Below are 21329 nucleotides of genomic sequence, written 5' to 3' on the forward strand. Positions count from 1 at the left end.
TGTTTGTGTTTTTTGCAGTTTTTCTCTTATAGCTGACTTCTACTCTCATAGTGTTATGGTCACAAAAGATGCTTGATATGATTTCAGTTTTCTTAAATTTACTGAGACTTGTTTGATGGCCTACCATGTTATCTACCTTGGAGAATGTTCCATGTGCACTTGAAAAGAATGTGTATTCTGCTGCTTTTGGATGGAATGTTCTATATAGATCTATTAAGTCATTTTATTCTAATGTGTCATTTTTGGCCAATGTTTTCTTATTGATTTTCTGTCTGGATTATCTGTCCATTGATGTATGTGGGGTGTTAAAGTCCACTAATTTTATTGTGTTCCTGTTAATTTCTCCTTTGTGTCTGTTAATATTTGTTTTATGTATTTAGGTTCTCCTATGTTGGGTACATATATATTTCCAATTGTTACATCTTCTTCGATTACTCCCTTGATCATTATGTAACGTCCTTCTTTATCTCTTGTTACAGTCTTTGTTTTAAAGACTATTTTGTCTGATATAAGTATTGCTACCCTAGGTTTCTTTTGATACCCATTTGCATGGGGTAACTTTTTCCATCCCTTCACTTTCTGTCTGTGTGTGCCTTTAGATCTGAAGTGAGTTTGCTTGTAGGTAGCATATATATGCACATGTATTCATTCAGCCACTCTATGTCTTTTGATTGCAGCATTTAGTCCACTTACATTTAAAGTAATTATTGATATGTATGTTTTTATTGCCATTATGTTCATTGTTTTGATGTTGGGGGTGCCATTCCCTTCTGGCCTGCAGAATTTCTGCTAAAAATTCAGCTGATATCCTTGCAGGAGTTCCCCTTGTGAGAGTTCCCTTGTATGTAACTTGTTGCTTTTCCCTTGCTACTTTTAATTATTCTCTCTTTATCTTTAATTTTTGCCATTTTAGTTACAATGTGCCTTAGTGTGGTCCTCTTTGGCTTGATCCTGTTTGAGAGTCTCTGTGCTTCTGGACATGGATGTCTGTTTCCTTTTACAGGTTAGGGAAGTTTTCAGCTATTATGACTTTAAATCTGTTCTCTGCTCCTTTCTCTCTCTCTTCTCCCCCTTGAGACCCCTATAATGAGAATGTCAGTATGCTAGATGTTGTCTCAGAGGTCTTTTAAACTGACCTCATTTCTATTTTTTTTTTCTTTTTTCTGTTCAGCTTGAATATCTGTCTTCCAGCTTGCTGATCTGTTCCTCCCTATTATCTATCTACTGTTGATTCCTTCTAGTGTATTTTGCATTGCAGTTATTGTATTCTTCATCTCTGCTTCTTCTTCATATTTTCTAACTCTGTTAAAAAGTTTTGACTTCTCACTCTATTCATTTAATCTTTTCTCAAGTTCTTTGAAAGTCTTTACAATCACTACCTTGAACTTTTTATCTGGTAGATTGCCTATCTCCACTTCACTTAGTTCTTCTGGGGTTTTATCTTGTTCCTTCATTTGGAACATATTCCTCTGTCACCTCATTTTGCCTAATTTATTATTTTTGTGTATTTGGTAGGTTGGTTACATTTCCCAACCTCAGAGAAGTAACGTTTTGTAGGAGACATCCTGTGCATCCCAGCAATGCACTCCTCTCTTATCACCAGCTCTATATGCTCTAGGGGTGCTCCCTATTTGGGCTGCATGGGTCCTTCTGTTGTAATGGGCTGACTACTGTGGGTGGTCTGGTGAGCATGGCTGGCACTGGTCTGGTTGGTTGCCAGGGCCTGCCTTGTGCACAGGCTGCCAGCCACTGGTTGGAGGGGCCAGGTCACAAGGCTGCTGGCTCTGGGGCCCCAGTTGTGTACCAGGGCTAGTGTTGGCCAACTGGTAGGTGGAACCAGGTTCTAGAGTTGAGAGTTGCATGGCTGGGGGTCCTGGATCTAGTGCTGATCTGCTTGAGGGTGGGGCCAGTTCCTGATACAGCTGGCTGTGGGGTTCAGGGTGTCCCAAAGCTGGTGTTGGCCTATTGGTGAGAGGGTCTGGATCCCAATATGGCTGGGGTTCCAAGGTGTCTTGGAACTGGTCTTGGCCTGCTGTTGAGCACAGCCAGGACCCAAGGAGTCTCAAGGCTGATGCCCTCCCACTGGTAGGTAAAATCAGGTCCTTGGGATAGTGCCAACACACTAGTGGGTGAAGCTGGGTCCTGGGGTCTTAGACTGTAGGACGCTGGGGTCCTGGAGTTTTTTGGCCCACTGGTTGGTGGGGCTGGGCCCCAGGGGGTCCTGGGTCTGGTGCCTATCCACTGTGGGCGATGGCGGTCCTACGACTAGTGCCGGCCCACTGGTGGACAGAGCCAGGTCCCAAGGTCTCTGGCTGCAGGGCCCTGGGGGTCCCGGGGCTAGTGCTAGTGCATTGGTATGAGGGGCCTGGTCCTGGGACCTCTGGTCAACATTGCTGGGTCTCGGGGCAGTTGTGGACTTAGGAGGTCTTAAGGCAGCAAGCCTGCTTGTTTGGTGGGGCTGTGTCTCTGCCTAGCTAGTTGCTTGGACTGAGTTGTCCCAGTTCTGGTACAGACAGGCTGGTGGGAGGGGTTGGGGCTAGTACTAATTGGGGCTAGAGGGAAGATACTAAAATGGGGCTTACCAGCACCAGTGTCCATGTGATAGAACAAGTTCCCCACAATGGCTGCCACCATTGTCTGTGTCCCCAGGGTGAGCTCTAGTTGCCTCCTGCCTGTCCGGAAGGCTCTCCAAGATCAGCAGGTGGGTCTGCCCCAGGCTCCTGTCAAATTACTGCTTCTGCCCTGGGTCTAGAGCATGTGAGATTTTGTGTGCACCCTTTAAGAGTGATTCCCTATTTCCCACAGTCCTCTGGCTCTCCCAAAATTAAGCCCCACTGGCCTTCAAAGCCAAATACTCTGGGAGCTTGTCTTCCCGGTGCAGAACCCCTGCACTGGGGAGCCCAATGTGGAACTCAGACCACTAGCTCCTTGGGGAGAACCTCTGCAACTGTAATTATCATGCCATTTGTGAGTAGCCCACCCAGGGGTGTGGGTCCTGACTATACTGGGTCTCTGCCCCTCCTACCCATCTGTTGTTGTTCCTTCTTTATATCTTTAGTTGTAGAAGATGTTTTCTGCTAGCCTTCCAGTTTTTTCTTATCAATAGTTTCTCTGTAAATAGTTGTAATTTGGGTGTGCCCACGGGAGGACGTGAGCTCAGGGTCCTCCTACTCCTACCATCTTGGCCACTCCTCTAGAATTTCTTGATTTGAATTCTGGCAATAGAGTCTTCTACTCTATATACTTTATTAGAAGAATCTTATGAAACCATATACTTTTTAGAGGCTGATTGATTTTAATCCTTTAAAAATATCTGGTGTTTATAAATTCTGGCTTATTGTGCAAAAATAGAAAATAATTTTGTGGAGGGGTGTTAATCCTTTTATTAGCTCATCCATATTTCTTCTTTATGTTTCTGAACCTGCCTTATTGTTAGTGTTATGCAATAATCATAGTTTCAATATTTAAAATGAAAATTGTTGATGGAAGTTTGTGCTGATTTTAAAACAGCAAAAAGAAAAATTATTTTAATACATCTCATTTTAATAAATTTACTTCCTCTAATCTCCAAATGTTTTCTTTGCAAAAGAGTATCTCTATTGATTAGATCCATGAGATATATTGTGTATTAGAATTCTAGACATCACTTGTTTGCAGGTTAACTTGTTTCCAACACACACATAAACCAGTATATAAACACAGAGAGAAGAAAGAAAACTGATAAGTACATGTACTTATGCAAACTGGAATTTTTTTGCTTTGAATGTTGTAACGATTATTTAAACAGTTGCTGACATCAGTCCTGATATCCCACACTACACCCCCAGTTGAAGCAATGATTTCTGCAAAATACAGATGAAAGGAAGTTTTATCTTGTTTTGTTTAGAAATTTCACAATAACTGACTATTTCCATGATCCAAGGGTATAGCTTTGAAATTAGCTTTATATTTCATTATGGTTTAAATATCGTTAAGGAATAGTGATTTTAAAAAAGTAGTACCATGAGCAGGTAATATCAGAAGACTATGTGGCTTATTCTTTGTGTGTGTGTGTGTGTTAGTTTCTGCTTTATAACAAAGTGAATTGGCTATACATATACATATATCCCCATATCTCCTCCCTCTTGCATCTCCTTCCCACCCTCCCTATCCCACCCCTTTAGGTGGACACAAAGCACCAAACTGATCTCCCTCTGCTATGCAGCTGCTTCCCACTAGCTATCTATTTTACATTTGGTAGTGTATATATGTCCATGCCACTCTCTCACTTTGTCCCAGCTTACCCTTCCCCCCCCATGTCCTCAAGTCCATTCTCTATGTCTGCATCTTTATTCCTGTCCTGCCCTTAGGTTCTTCAGACCTTTTTTTTTTTTTAAGATTCCATATATATGTGTTAGCATACAGTATTTGTTTTTCTCTTTCTGACTTACTTCACTCTGTATGACAGTCTCTAGGTCCATCCACCTCACTACAAATAACTCAATTTCGTTTCTTTTTATGGCTGAGTAATATTCCATTGTATATATGTGCCACATCTTCTTTATCCATTCATCTGTTGATGGACACTTAGGTTGCTTCCATGTCCTGGCTATTGTAAATAGAGCTGCAATGAACATTGTGGTACATGACTCTTTTTGAATTATGGTTTTCTCAGGATTGGTGGGGATGTAAATTGATACAGCCACTATGGAGAACAGTGTGGAGGTTCCTTAAAAAACTAAAAATAGAACTACCATACCACCCAGCAATCCCACTATGTGGCTTATTCTTTAGGAGTGACATTTGATTTTCAAACCAAATGCATTTAGGGCATTCTGTCACATGGCATGAGTTACTGGGTATTTGTGTGCATTTTTACAGCTAGCTTTTGCAAATATGTAGATAGAACATACATCAATCCAGTTTTTATCTATTTGGAATAAGTGTTACATTTGCTCTGTGCACACATCACTCTTAATTTACCATAAGATTGAGTTTTAAGCAACTGAAATTCTAATCTGCTATTGTATTTCATATTGTACATTTAAATTTATTGTTGGTGTTATTGGGGCAGGCACAATGGCAAGAGTATCTGAGGAAGAAAGAAAAATATCTATTTCCATTTGATACAAAGAGGCAAAATAAATGTGGCAGCATCTCTGCCACAACTTCCAGCATGAGTGTTGACTGCACACCATGTCATGGAATCAGAGTTGGAAACAGTTTAGTGATCCACCCCTGCATTTCCAGATGCCTACTTTAAGGTCCAGAGAAATGAGATAACTTAAGATACGTAGTCACAGAAACTAGACTATGATTGGAATTCAAATCCCATGACTTGCAGTTGAGCATGTTTTTCCATGATATGCACGCATTCTTGTTAAGTAGCATGTGCTGTCTTTGATTTGAAGCAACATAAGCTAAAGAAACTCCCTGTCTTTTTAAAAATTGAACTATAGTGGATTTACAATGTTTTATTAGTTTCAGGTGTACAGCAAGGTGATTCAGTTTTACATATATACTTTTTCCGATTCTTTTCCCTTATAGGTTATCACAAAGTATTGAGTATAGTTTTCTGTGCTATACAGTAGGTCCTTTCTGGTTATCTTTTTTATATATAGTAGTCCCTGTCTATTAAAGTTAGTTCAGTGTCTTACTTTCCTTCCAACTCATTCAGCCAGACTAACTGGTGGAAACTTTGCAGAATATATACTGAATTTTAGAGGGAATGTTGCTTTCCACTGTCATTTATTATTGCCTTGACTCTTGTGATTGTTGTAGATTGCTTACATTATTCTTGAATAAACTCAGTGTGAGTTTTCGCTCATCTGAATACTATTCTAGCACCTAATCACACATATAAATAAAATAGAATTTTGTTGAAGTGCAACTCATTTTACACAATGATGGAACTACCAGTTATACAGAAGGATATACTATATCAGTGAAATGAACATGCTGATATCCTATAGTTACCAGATAACATAGATCTTAAACCAATTCTCCACACCAATATCACATAGGTCTTTCTCTTTTTAAAAATTTCAGCATTATTCTTCATATTGAAATAATCTCTTAAGGTGTCATACTTATTGATACTAGGCAACTAGACTTTTCTACCCCATGTGTGTGATAAGGGCCATTGATGTTTGATCCTGTTACTTTCAGTACCAATTTTTTTAATGAGTTAATTTTTTTGAGTCCTGGGGAAATATTATGCTTCCTTAAGAAATCCTCTCCATTCTGACTGCTGTTCCTGTGCTTCCTCTGTGACTGTTGTTTTTCAGCATTGCCATTCTTGGTCTGTCCTCATATCATTCCCCACCCCCTACCCCCGCCGGCTCCTGAATTGGGGGAGTTCTCACTGATCTGTTGCATTTTCATGTTTCAGATTGTAAACCTGGTGTGCAGAATATGTTACCTTTGGAAATCTTTTCCTATAACTATGATACCAAATCTTTGGGATTTGGGTAGTGTTCTTTGCTGCCTAGGAATAAGTGTAAGTGTATTCCAGAGCAGATTCATCATCTGTACACTAAAGACCCCAGTTTGATCACCTGGAAGACTTTAAATAGTGTTCAATTGGAAGTGTTTAACATGATCTGGAAGGCTGGATCAATACCAGCTACTAGTTTCCCCACTGCCTTTTGCACTAAACTAAGTGCTACTGAATGTGTCCTTTCATAATATCAACTAACTAAAAATAACTCACATTTTTGGAGCACTTCTATGTGGCTGGCCTTATTTTAAGTGCATTGCACATTTATCTCAATTGTTCCTCACAACAGACTTTTAACATCAGCATTTTATTATCTTTGTTTTACAGATGTGGACACTGAGGCCCAGAGAATGTGAGCCTTCTGCCCCAGTCGTACAGCTAGCACATGAGGGAGTCAGAGTTTGAACCCAAGTGGCTGGCTTGTACATCCTAGCTGCTTCACCCCACACTGTGCTCCTTTGTTTGGAAATATTATTTGCTTGCATTAATTACCTAGTGTAAGCTTCAAAGTTGGTATAAATTATGCTTCTGTTTTTATTTCTCCCAAATAGAATCTATTTTATCTTATCTAATCTATTTTACCATATTGTACACTTCTAAATCCTGATTTTTGATTGCTAAAAGGCAAGCGGCACTTCATTTTTCTATGTGGAAATGATTTTTTTTTTTTTAAAAAGGAGAAAAGCCCCAATACTTACTTCTTTCACTAACTCTTACTATTGAGAAGATAGACCTACCTCAGGAATCCCTAACTGTAGTAATAGTTCACTTTTATTTGGCCTTGTTGGAGAAAAAAAATCTTCTGTGTATGTGATTTTTCTACATGATTAATCTTACCTTGCAAATGCCTATTCTAAAAAAAGTATAATATTTTGAAATATTTCTCTAATGACCACTTCCCTGTCTTCTTAAACAGAGAATAACAAGTTTAACAAAATCTTTCCTTTATGACTTAGAATCATCATGATAAATGTCGGTTATTTTACTATTTAATAACTTACCTCTGTCTACTTTTTAGTTTTTCTTTCCTTGATGTCATATCATCCGCTGTCATTTTTTTTCTATTTTGAGTGGATTTCCTTCTAAAATACTTCTCCCCGCACACTAATCATATTTGCTACATCACGTATGCTGTGTTGATAATGAAACAATCACATTTACTAATATATACACATAAAATAAAAGTAAAAATGCATAACAGGAATAAAAATATAAGATTTAGTGAAATTTTTTATTATTATTTCTTCACTCAGAGGCATTGTTCCATCACTGTGAAATTATAGGGTATATTTGGGAGGTGCTGAGACTACCTGCTATGGGATCCCTGGATAAAGAAGATATTACTGAGTTCTGAAAATATGTTATAAATACAGAACTGAATATAGAAATATATATTTCTACATATGGAAATATAGAACTGAACACACAAGTCTCTTTTATAGTATGCTTTTTATCCTATTAACTTTCTGAAGTAGTTGTGATTCAAAAGCAAATTACACCATGCAGAATTCCTTTTACTTTTAAAGGATTTTGATAATTCTGTTGTTTAAGGGTTTGAGGTGAAGTAATGCGATGAGTACATCAGGCTTAACAAAGCTACACTACGCTGTTCACATAGTTAACAGTTGTTTAGAGATGCATTTTTACTTCTCGGTTTGTTCATGGCTTGAACATCCAAATGAAAAATAAACTGGAATCTTAATGGTAAGTTTATTGTTGAACTTTATCTAGTTGTGTGGGTGATGTGGATAACACATGTGCAAGACGATTCATTACTAATTATTTTGCTAAGAAGCATAATGTTGTGGGGCTATCTGGTGTGCCATTATTGGAAGGGTGATCTTGATAGACTACCCATTAGATTCTTTCAACACTTAGTTCCAAGACTGCCAGTGGTCCTCCAGCTTCTTATTAGATTAAGGCTGTGCTGAGATTCAGGAGCAGCTGATTCACGGGGAAATGTAGCTCCATGCTTATTACTAACAATAAACAATTCAACCTTGAGAAAACTATCCCAAGCCCACCCTAAGACCTCTTAGTGGCATTTATGCCATTTATATCACTATTATCTTTTCCCATATAAAACACTTAGAACAGTCCCACCTCAAAAGCTTTAAAAGTATTTTGAAAAGATATTATGAACATCTAAATTATCTTGGCAGAGCTTAAGCTGCTCATCATCACGACACAAGATAACTAGTATTTTTTGTGCAGTATATGTTTTTCATATTCAATATGTCATTTATTCATAAATTTACTTAGTCACTCATTCAGTAAATACTGATTCAGTAGCTACTTTTGCTATTGCTATGCTACATGTCAAGCTTATAGCCTTAAATGAGACAGAAAATTCACCCCGATGCCCTGATTTTCATCTAACCATTCATCCTGTCTTGGTCATGTTCTCTGGAGGTCCTGTGATAGAGCATGTAACTTGTCTAATCTCAATCTCTCTAGGTTACTGTTTGACCAATGACCTTGAAATCATTTTATAAGGTTTGTTAGAAGTTCAGTCCTATTATATATTAAGTTAAATAGTTTGATTTGACCTCTACATCGAACTATGTGTGGGCCATGCAGAAACTAAATTTTGATCTTATTGATACTGCCACAAATGTACATCTATTGAATTCAAGGCATTTTAAGAACCTATCAAAACCAATTTTCCTTATTAATAAAATTATGGAGCATGAGACTCTCTTGGAGGGTTGCAAAATGAGAATATGTATCATTAAACCAAACAAAAACGGAGTATTGTACCTCGAAAAAAAGAGGTCGAGATTACTTGCTAATTTATTATTCTCTTCAGCAAGCATTTATGCAGGCCTAATTATGGTAGTGTTATGTGAAGAAAACCTGCAGACATTCACCTTGCCCTCTAGAAATGTATGATTTATCATATAATTAGTATCTATTGAATACAGAAAGGTAAGAACTTGCTTATGTTCATTTGCTTCTGATTTTCTTTTCTGCAGCTTCCCTATATTTACTTACACTATGTTTTTCTAATCCTCATCAACACATTAGCACCTGTTTTTTGATGTTTCTTTGTTTTATTTTAGTCACACTCTTCCCTGTGCTTAGAGTTTAGAAACTCTTTACTATTAATCTTTCTGGGCATCTGTTCTCCTTTCTTGTATCTATACTCTGAAAATTTCCTCATGTGCCATAATTCAATTTACCTTTCTGGAAAGTAGTGCTAATAATATTTTCCTAGGCCACAGACTGCTGGAATAAAATGAATAAAGATGGTTGTAACAAGATAGGTGGGCCACCTGACTATGAAATCCCCAAACAGATGTAATACATTGCTCTGCCCAGTGCTACCAGACAGGAACACCCAGGGATTCTGAACATGACCAAGGCTGTAAGCACCTGCTCATTATTATAGGCCAGCATTCTTCACAGATCCTATTGCCATTTTAATTTTGTAAATAATCCACAAAAAGAAGACATAACTGGCTGATGCTATTTAGGACTGCCAGCTCCCCCACTCAGCCTAGTTGAAGGCAAATTTATGGAAGTGGATTTCCTGAAAGTACTTTAAAGAAAAGTAAAAATCATTCAGTGTGTAAATGATGAAGCACAATAGCTACCACCTGTTGAGTATCTACTATGCACAGGGTACTATTCCATCTTCTTCTTTATATATATTCTTATTTGATTTTCATACCAGCTCTGCAAGGTGGGTTTATTACCTTTATTAATGGATAGGAGAGTTACAGAGAATTTAAGTAACGAAAGCTAGTGGGTATCTCCAAAGGTTTTGTTCTTCCCACAATATCACACTACCTCCTGAGCTTTAATAAGAATCACAGAATACGTGGGTATATACTTATAAGCAGCTTAGACTTTGAGAAGATCTTGACTTTGAACTAAAAAGATGCGTAAGTGATGAAAAAAATCCTCCTTTGTAGAAAAAGAACATTCTATGCAGGGAGAGACTTGATTGGGAGTGTGAACAAGGTGACTGGGACACTTAATAACAGTCTTCTGGACACATGACAAAGAGGATGATTGGCAGTTGTCCTTTATTATTGACAAGATCAGTGGAGTGGAGGCCGGAGGTAGAAGAAGTTACCAATTAAAATATTTGCAAGATGCTAGATAATAATTAAAAGGGGCACTGTAGTACCCCATTACAGGTAAAATTTAACAATTATCTTATTATTAGCCAATATAGGCATGGGAGTGAGGCGAGGAAGAGGGTTCTTATGCTTAGGTGGGCCATAGCAAGCAGTTTAGTGAGTCAGTACTAGCTGAAGTGTCAGAGTTACCAGTGATTGACAGCCGGAGGTAGAGACAGATCCACATAGTCCTGGAAATTCTGTAAGCATCCTAGAGTTAAAGAACCATTTTAGCTATTCATCTAAAAATAGAAATAAATCTATAAATTGTACATAAAGATACACCAACAGATCAATAAATCTAACTTTTTGTATTTTCTATATACATGTATGCTTATGTTGGACTAAAAGCTATCTTGAATAGTTCCATATTTTCTAGGCTTCAAGTTAGCAAACTAACTTGCAGTAATAATTCTACTGATCAAATTTTATTAACCCTTTGGTTGGAAGAAACTGTTGGCTGCTATAGAAGGATTGTGAGTATTACAGTATTATGTTCCAACTATTTCCCAGACTACTGGGAAAATATAATGTTTTCATTGTCATATAAACCTCTACATAGTCCATATGTAGAATACTGTATACAGAGTAGTAAAAGCTAGAGCAGTCTGGCCAACCACAGACTGCAGGCTCACCTAGTGCAGCATAAATTGTTCTAGATGCCTTAACATTGCCTGTTAACATTGCCTCTAGTAATGATCCATATCATTAGAAAAATTGCTGATAGTATTGGATATTCATATTACAGGGCAGGGGGTGATGCAAGCAAGAACACTTTTTAAAGTTTAAAGTGCTATATAAATGCCAAATAGAATTGTTTGTGGAAGATTATTAACATATAGCAAAATATGTCCCATCTATAAAATGAAGGAACCAGATTCTGTGATTTCAGAAAAACCTTCAGTTTCAAAGTTCCATAACTTTATGTTCTCATGGGCTGGTCGCCATGCACTGTTGGTCATTGCACAGTCACTACCAGGAAGCAGAGCCATCTTAGTACCTTATGTGAAAGAGCTGAAAGAAGTACAAAGACAGGCTTTTCAGGATGCTGAGAATTCCAATGCAAGAATGTGTTCAAAAGGAACAAGATAAAATTCTACATGGCTATAAGTCAACAGTTTTAAAGAGAGCTTTTATATGTTTTTTTGTTTGTTTATTTTCATGAAACAGTGGAGGCACTCCATTTGGGAACACTAATGGCTGCCCATGGCTACTTCTTTCCAATCTCGGATCATGTCCTCACACTCAAGGATGATGGCACCTTTTACCGGTTCCAAGTAAGTTTAATAAAAATATTCTTCAACAGTAAAAACAAGTCTGCATTTTCATTGTTTTTACAAAAATTTTGAAAATTATGACTTATTTTACTTTGACTTAAGCTAGTTAGAATCTAATGATTTGTGAAAACTAAATTGTGTGATGATTTAAATTATATTTTATATAAAATGTTTGAGAAAAATTCAGACAGTCACAGTGGAATTCAGGAAGATGAGAGAGTTCATCTGTAAGTAACATTTATTTGCTAGGAAGGAAGTTGAGAGATGTAACTAAATTTGTTACACTCTGGACCCTGCGTGATCCAGAGCCATCTACAGTCCAAGCAAATAGTCATGGGAATGCTTGAAGCTCCAGGATAGAATTTAGCTAATAAATACATATCCTCTGCATGTCTGAGACCTTCTACAAGTCTATGAAGACTGACATGCATGATGCTTTGCATGCATATACTCATCTGAGACAGGGAGCCACCTTAGATAACTTATAAACTGACAAGAGTCATTCTAGGTCATTTTCAAATGAGATACCTATAAAGAATAATCTTTCAGGAAATGATTGTGGACTCTAATTTCAGTTATTGAGCATTCAGTTGACACTTGAGTTTACAGTGGTTTACCTGAAGTGTATTCTACATTTCATTAGACATTATGGTTCATTAGTAACTGACTGGAAGATTCCAGCCTAGAAAATTAAGGCACATATAATGCCAGAGTTCAAACTCTAGCTCTAGGTATTTTCAGAGGGTTCTTCCCATTGTCCAGCTTTTAGACACTGGAGCATTCTTCTCACTAGCTCTGAATGATTAGATGTTCTATATCTAAATAAAGTGACTTGGATGCCTAAGGACTTGCTTGGACTTTGCAGTTGAAAACAGAGGGAATATGTTTTAAAAAATTGTTCTCAAATATCATTGTCCTCCTAGAACACTCTCCCTGCCACTTCCTTAGGGCACATCTATCCAAGGCAGATAATCATAGGACTTTCTGCACTGAATAGCTAGTAAATAAAGCAATCTCCTGAAACTGTGATACTGACCTAAGTACTCAAGCAATTTAAATTAGTTGAATCACTTAATTTTAAAAGGCTTTAAAATAATGAAGCTTTATCCTTTATAGAGTTAAATTTAAAGTAATGGTAGTTTAAAACAGCTTATTATTAAGTTAGAGTAACTTGTGGTCCTAAAGTTAGCATTTTAATAAATAGAAATTATTAGTGATTAGCAAACAAATTATGTATGTGTTACTAACACTTTTTGATTTTTTAAAAGGAGTTACTTTGCTATTGCAGGATTACATTTTCCATAAAATTTTATTTTCTTATACAAGTTTTTCATATGCAGACTCTAAGTAAATGTTAGGCCTAAAAAATTCTTACAAATTCTAAACGAAATGTATTTTTTTAACAAAAATACCAACTTTTATCTATCTTCGCTATCAATATTACAAGTAAAATCATCTGTGTATAAAATAATATATTTATAAGGGAAGCATTGAATATAGTCTATCTGCTGACAATTATCTAATTCAAAAATTTCCCTCAAAACAAACTAGCTGAGACATGGCCTAAAATTAGAGGTGATGTCTTGAATTTGTATAATTTACAACCTTTAACTCTGCTCTTGTCATTCCCAGACTGAAGTTAGTAGGCAGACAAGGTTTTATTGTCATGCTCATGGGTCAAAGATGAGCAAAGCTGGGAATGGATCACCCTGCATTCTGCAGAAAAGGGGAGACTGTTTTTAAAGAGCTTTACAACAAAGCAAGGGAATGAGTGCAAATGATAAACTAATTACATCACTACTAGGTATAGGCAGAAGATTATCAAGTTCAATATGCCTAAATAGATGATAGATGATAGATAATCTTTTAAATTACATGAATTAATGTTAAATATTAAATGTTAGATATTTTAATGACACATCCACATTCAAAATAGGATAGAAACATGACATATTTGTAAATCTAATAACCATACAATCTAAAAACCAAGGTTTTAAAAACAAACAAAAGAAACCCCAGAAAATTCAGGGATAATTTAATTCCTGCTACAGTGTCTACCAAGGCATTAATTAGTTTATATTTGAATAGCTCTAATAACAGAAAATACATTATTGTTCAAGGTGTTTACTTCCATTTTTGTGTTGGTTCCAAGCAGCATTAAGTTCTTTATTGCATTGAATTGAAATTCAACTCCATGGAAGGATTTTAGAAATCATGGGTTAAAATAGGAAACTTGCAATATTGTGTTTACAATTGCTCCGGTGAATGATTGAGATTCTAACCATCATTAGGAATCTAAAGAAGCTTTGGGGCATGAGTTTGAGGCAAACAGAACTCTTACTTTAATTTCACTGGTATGCCGCAGTAAATTTGTCTCAATTTTTCAATCATATGATTTTTGTATTTACTGTAAACTTGCAATTGTCTAATTATCCTCCTTAGCTAACTGAAATTGAGTTCTGACATGATTATACAGGGCACTTTCATGACTTTCATCACATTAGTATAGGTGCCAAAGGTTACTGAGCGATGGCTAGACAGTTTTGGATCTGTTTTATCATGGCTAAAGAAGCAAACTCTGAAAAGCAGAGAAACTCATACATTAAAATGTCCTAAAGCCTAGTTTAACTGTGAAAGTAAATTTTTAAATTCCAACAAACTATAAGGGTTTGTTATTTAAATTTTCTTTTACTATAAATCAAAATATTTTTCCTAGAAAAAAAACCTTGCAATATTAGTGAAGAGTGTTGGTTTTGTGCCTTTTCCACATAATATCACAGGATAAAATAGCTTCATTCATTTATTTTTACAGTCAGGAAATTTTCACTAAAGTAAATGATAGAAAAATAAAGAAAAATTATAAGAATGCTATTGAAAACATTCCTTGTGGTTTTGAGAAAAAAGTATGTGTCTGACCAGTCTGACTAGAGTATATATTTTTAGAGTTAGATAAATAGATATGCATACGCATGTGTGCACACACACACACACACACACACACACACCCCTCCCAAAATAAAGAAGCAACCCAAAGGGAATAATGCATTCTATGAGAAGTATCTCAAAAACTAGCAGCCCACATGAAAGGAAGATTTTTAACTACTTTGTTTCTCTATGGTTCTCCTAGAGTAGTGACCCAGTTTTACTCTCAGACTAGGTTAAGTGGATTCATTTGCCAAGGAGGGGGTGCTGTGTAAAGCCTTGATATCCCCCTTTATCTAGTGCTTCAACTTTTTTACCCTCTAAATGTCTTGTGTCACTTTGTTCACATATATACAAAATTAGTATTAGTAGCCTTCTTTATGATACTGGAGCAATTCCCAAGAAAGCATAGAGGGTAAATCAAATCCCCTGGGAGTCCTAAACAGTTTGGAAGGGCTCTCTCCCAGAGATTCAAGCAGTTCTCCCAATTACCCTTTTCCCCTCCTTGAGAATCCCTCTTCTAGAAGGCAGAATTATCAAACAGGTAATCAGAGATTACCCTAAATATGCTTGTTACACACAGATTGTTAATATAATTGACTAATAAATATAATTAAGCCCACAAGGCTGATGTCTGTAGTCACTGTTCCATTGAATCCCAGAGGCATCATCATCCAAGGAAACAGTTTGAAAGAGTAGACTGGTGGTGATGGAGTATCCTCGGGGTCTGGAGCCAAGCATGTCCAGCCATCAGGGCTAGAAAAGCCCTGTCAGAAAATATAACATGCTGATGATAATAATTGGGTTTTCTCGATCAGACATTTTCTTTGTAGTTTCATCAATCAGTTTCTAGAATTTCACAGAATCATGTATCTCTCTATTGTTAAGCAATCAACTAAGATATTAGTTTAAAAAAATCATCTCTGACTTGTGCAGTTTAAAAATTTAGAGTAATAAGTGTCTGTATCAAGAAATATTTTTTAAAGTGAGGGGGAAAAGTTGTTTTAATCTAGCTGGATAATGTTGAGAGCTGCATTATATAATTAATAGAACCAAGCAAATGATTGCCAGATCTTAAGGAAAGATTCTGACGGTTGAGCTTTTGGATCTACTGAGGGCAATGATGAAATACCTAAATCATAAAAAACAATTTGCTAAATTTAAACATATCTCATCATGAGTCTTCCTGAATATAATACTTTGCTTTCAGTCTTTGTGGATTAACACTTTTTATTTGAATAATGCAATCAGTCCTTTTACCTTTTTGTCATACAATTGTAGCAAATGTACACTGTTTTAAATACAATTGTAGCAAATGTACACTGTTTTAAATACAATTGTAGCAAATGTACACTGTTTTAAATACAATTGTAGCAAATGTACACTGTTTTAAATACAATTGTAGCAAATGTACACTGTTTTAAATACCTGCTGGTGCTGCACCTGTTTGGAGGCTGAACAATTGCTTAGCAAAGTAAATGTAAAAGAAAAACCTTACAATGCCTCTCTGAGTACTTTTTTCTGGATAATAAAACATGCATTGTTAGCACACTCTTCTAGATAATTGCTGAAGATAAACACAGCTCATAAACCAGGAACCCCACTAATTCTTTATGTGCCTAACCTAAGTTCCACTTCTTTTCATTCCACAGACACCCTATTTTTGGCCATCAAATTGTTGGGAGCCAGAAAACACAGACTATGGTCAGTGCAATATCTCCTCATTTTATTATTGACAACTAGTGTGTATGGATGAACCCATGCTTGCGTTTTATTATTTGTCACTGAGAAAAGAAAACCACAGTTTTCAGTATGGGACTAATATTTCTAACATTGAATTTATGAATGGCCTTGTTTGGAAAGTCACCAAACCTGCTGGCAGCTTATTCCATGTTATAGTGCCCCCTGTGACTATTAAAAAAATACTTTCTTCTGAATAGATGAAAGAGCTATAAACAAACTTAAAAGGGTTATTATTATTATTTTTCTGTACCACCTTGGTCTACTAGAAAGAGTAACAAAGGGGCTCAGAGAGCCAGAGTTTTAGTTCACCTCTCCTATTTAGCTATGATTTGTGGTAAATCCCTTGCCTTTCCCAGACTCCATTTTTCTCACTATTATTTGAGGCATACTATGATTCTATAAGCAGAAGGTTTTGTTAAACATGAAAGGCCAAATGCAAGCAAAAGAAAAGATACAATAGGAAATTTAATCATAGTGAATCAACTTGAGTCAACTTAGAATGAACTCAGTTCAACAACCATGATTTTAGTTAAGCTCTTCAAGGAAATAGGCTCCTAATAGCTGCTCATCTTCTTACATCTTCCTGAAGGCTACAGTTTTCAAAAATAATATTGTATGTATGGTTTTTAAATGTCATTTCTACAAGTATTCGTTGAGGATTTGTTCCAATGCAAAGCGTTATAGTAGGTGCTGGGATAACAAGGAGTCTCTGACTTTGTCTACACTGTTGAGTAACTCATAGGCTAGACTAGAAAAGGGAATTATATAGAAGGAGTTGCTGTGAAGTGCTGAGTGAATATAATAGTGGTATGTGTAAAATATATGGAAGTTTAAAAGAATAAGAGAGTGACTTTGAGGGTTTCTAGAGTGATTCCACAAAAGAACTGAGGGCAACTGAGTTGGATTTTAAAGGAGGGGAGATTTTTCAGGAAACAAAGCAGAGAAGGCATTTGAGGCAGAGTGCCAGCGTGTTCAAAGACAGAAACTTCACAGCAATCTGGCTTTTGTTGGCTCCTGGAGAGACGTTTTGTAAGAAAACCATAGGAAAGCCCATGGAGTCATCCCTCATTTTTGTCATTTCAGAAAGTTGAATTTCATAGTTCATCCAAGGGTGGTCAGGTGCCAACCAAAGATTCAAACTAACATAATTTATGGAAGACAATCTAAAAACCAGAATACTGAACCATTAATAGAGAGAATAGATGATTCCTTTCCAGTCGTGGGAATGTTGATTTTTTTTCATCCAGGGTACACATTCTTCAAAACTGACGCACTTGGAGAAAGAAGTTAATTAAAAAAAAAAAAAATACTGCCGATTTGTGGATCTGAGTTGGAGAACTTTGTGATGTATTTTGTCCAACCTGGGATGGTACCTGGGAATTATTTCACCAAAGAGTATGAAGTTCTAGTGGAGAAAATACCTGGACACCTGAGAAGGAGCTCATGGAGGAAAACCCAGGTGTTGGAGGCAGACAGACCTGACCACAGATACTGCCACAACGATGTACCACATACTAACTGTGTGACTTTGGGCAAGCATGTAACATCTCTGAGCCTCAGTCTGCTCTCTTTTCAAGCAGAAATAATAATATTGACTTTCTAAAGTTGTTGAAATAACCCAAATTAATATGCCTAAAAAAACTGGTATTGCTCCTCTCATACTTAATAAATCAAAATTGTTTTCAGTCGTCATCATTATTGCCTGACAGGTAAACTGCCTCTGTTCCTTACAGAAAAGCAAATTCTTAATGTTCTCTCAGTCCATATTTTGTGTTTTTCATAAATATGTTAGTGTTCCCAATTGCAGTTCATGTTTCAACACTTCACAGTAGATTAATGTTTCTGTGGTAAGGCCAAGGAAATGGCATGGCTTACACAGAAAATCATTTACAGAACATCCCTCAAAGTCAGTTATCTCAAAATTATTAATGTCATTCTGTTTAACATTAGCTCTTATAGGTGTCCATTTCAAAGGGAATCATCTTCTAAACTTTCTCCCGAAACCTGGAGAGCCTGCAATTTTTAACTAAAAATAAGCATAGTCTTTATTATTCTATTTGTTTCCCCCCCTGAATAAACATATACCTGTTTATGTCTCATTTGCTTGGATTATATACAAGTGAAGAATAAAATAATTACTCAATAAAAAGTTATAGAAAAAATGAGAGGAAGTGAAATGATAATGATCTCAGACACTGTACCACTCCTACAGGCAATGATGCTTTGTCTTCTATGATTTTTCTTTTTAGGTGCAAGTATAGAAGCAATTCAAATTATCCAACTTCGAATTTTCTACCACCGTTTATTTAAAGAACATTTATAAAGTATGAACACTTGCTTAGAAAGAGGATGTTGATACTGTGATGTAGTTGGGTGTGAGGCCCAATAGAAATAATAGTGATTACTTAGGCTGTTTATTCTGAGACAGCTTGGGGCAGATGGAGTTTATTGCTTAAAGCAGGTTTAAAGAATGGTTTCTTATATTCTATTAGTATCTACTGTCTATTTCCATCACCAATTCAAACTTACTAGGAAGTCTCTGCAGAACATAAACCTCTTAGGTCAGTTTATGTGGAAAAACACTTTTCCATGGTTACCTTGGTTTTGTAGAAAAATAGAATATGTTGATCATGTTTAATGACTAAGACAAGCCAATATGGACTAAAGGGCTATGAAAAAACACCGTACTTTGAAAATCAAGTTGTGTGAGATTTCTGATATTGTTTCACCAAAGTACAAAAAAATATTCCAATCCAAGCCAATTAAAATGGAGTCGGGAATGGACTTGCCAGGTGTATTTGCATCAAGAATCATCTAGTATAAAGGGATTGCCATGAGGGCTGGAGGCCAAGACACGAGGAAGTTTAAGAGAACTGTGATAAGAAGTAGAGACAGTAGTGGTGGTAGCAAACTAAAACAGAAGCGAGAGACAGGAAGTTCACTGATATCTCTAAGCACACACATTGCACATTGAAGTTCCTACAGATGATCACACATTGACCAGTGTCTTTCGTCTGGCTCCTTTTGAGAGTTAAATCTCCAATGTTCATATAGGGCTTGAACCCCAAGAAATCAAAATTTCCAATAAAGACAGGAGCTGACCCTATACTTGTATGACTTACGTCACTCACTTCACCCAAATCCTAGCCCTGTTGGAGCATGTCTTTTTTTTTTTTTTTAATTATTATTTATTTATTTTATTTTTGGCTGTGTTGGGTCTTCGTTTCTGTGCGAGGGCTTTCTCCAGTTGCGGCAAGCGGGGGCCACTCTTCATCGTGGTGCGCGGGCCTCTCACTATCGCGGCCTCTCTTGTTGTGGAGCACAGGTTCCAGACGCGCAGGCTCAGTAGTTGTGGCTCACGGGCCTAGTTGCTCTGCGGCATGTGGGATCCTCCCAGACCAGGGCTCGAACCCGTGTCCCCTGCATCGGCAGGCAGATTCTCAACCACTGCGCCACCAGGGAAGCCCGGAGCATGTCTTTATTGAATACTTTTATATTTTGTTCATTGTAGATTTTTTTGCAGTTTTATTTTTTCATATATTACATTAGAGTATTATTTTTCTTGATTAGTGAGTTTTTTGGCACTCCCTTGACTTTCGCCCCCTAGGCAAGTGCCATACTCATCTCATCCTAGGGCCAACTGAGACCAACAGATGACAATTGCAGAAAGGCAGAGGTGTTCTCAACATAAGGACCTTTTAACAATGCAAATTGTCTGGAACTTGCATTATCTTGTAGGATGATGGTTGTGCCTCAGAAAACATTCAACCAAAGGCCTGTATTTTCTCCAGGATGTTCTGAGGTCTTTCAGGCATAGGGAGAGAAACTCCACTTACTGACCCTAAGAACTAGACATCACTAAGTCCCACCTGTCAAAACCATGCTGAAATAATATTAGAGTTCTGGTTGGCCAATCATAGCAATTGTATGCTGACATAAAATAATCACAGCAGCTTTGAGATAAATAGTAATTTTTTCCTTCAGGGACAGATTTTAAGTTGGTTAGTTAACATTGGTATAAAGATTGCTATAACCAAATATTGCATTTTGGGGATGGATGACAAGGAATTTATGATTAATTAGAGAGATTGAATACACAATAAATCAGTGAACTTTAAAATAAATGCATGAGCACAATCAAATTAATAGCATATATAACTTCTGTCTGTGTCTTAAATCTTAGTTGACAAAATACCAATGCCTTAAATCTTTGTATATTAATAATTCCATGATATATAATATTGAAAAACTGAGAATTCAAGATTTGGGGGAAAATAGAAGAACTTCACTTTTCTAAAAATTAGTTTGTTTCTTGACCTAAGACACTGAAATGCTTTCCAAAATATTCATCCCATTAATAAAATTGTGTGGTGTAGTGCAGTTCCTACTTCATTCTCTTTGGCACTTAAGTTTTAAGTTGTTTGTTTCATAAGACCTTTAATAGAGCCTCTACAGTTCTATGTAATAGTCCTACATAGAACACCTAAAACCTTTGCCGTTCACTTTTGATGACTCTATCCCTGCTATGTCTATTTTTGAAGTAGGTGTTAGTGGCTCCTAAAACCATGTTTTAGAGAAGAATTTTTTAAATTTCTATTTTTGGAACAGTTTTAAGTATACAAAAAATTGAACAGAAAGTAGGAGAAACCACCTCAATACCACCCACACTCTTTCCTTTTATTAATATGTCACATTAGTGTAGTAAATTTGCTACAATTGATGATCCAATATTGAAATATTATTATTAACTAAAGTCGATAGTTTACATGAGAGTTCACTCTT

The 21329-nt window shown here is 36.6% G+C and overlaps 1 protein-coding gene across 7 annotated transcripts in view; it reads left to right on the plus strand.

Annotated features, from left to right (window-relative positions):
* Positions 1-21329, plus strand: part of RGS7 (regulator of G protein signaling 7) — a 590220-nt gene that overhangs the window by 434111 nt on the left and 134780 nt on the right. For 5 of the 7 annotated variants that reach the window (XM_061185423.1, XM_061185427.1, XM_061185426.1 and 2 more), the window contains 2 exons: positions 11776-11882; positions 16457-16508. In XM_061185423.1, coding sequence (XP_061041406.1) covers positions 11776-11882; positions 16457-16508 — 159 coding nt within the window. Of the gene's footprint in view, positions 1-6805; positions 6976-11775; positions 11883-16456; positions 16509-21329 lie in introns of all 7 variants that reach the window. The other 2 variants (XM_061185428.1, XM_061185430.1) reach the window with 1 other exon arrangement.

Source organism: Eubalaena glacialis, chromosome 3, assembly GCF_028564815.1.
Source record: "Eubalaena glacialis isolate mEubGla1 chromosome 3, mEubGla1.1.hap2.+ XY, whole genome shotgun sequence".
Taxonomy (NCBI): domain Eukaryota; kingdom Metazoa; phylum Chordata; class Mammalia; order Artiodactyla; family Balaenidae; genus Eubalaena; species Eubalaena glacialis.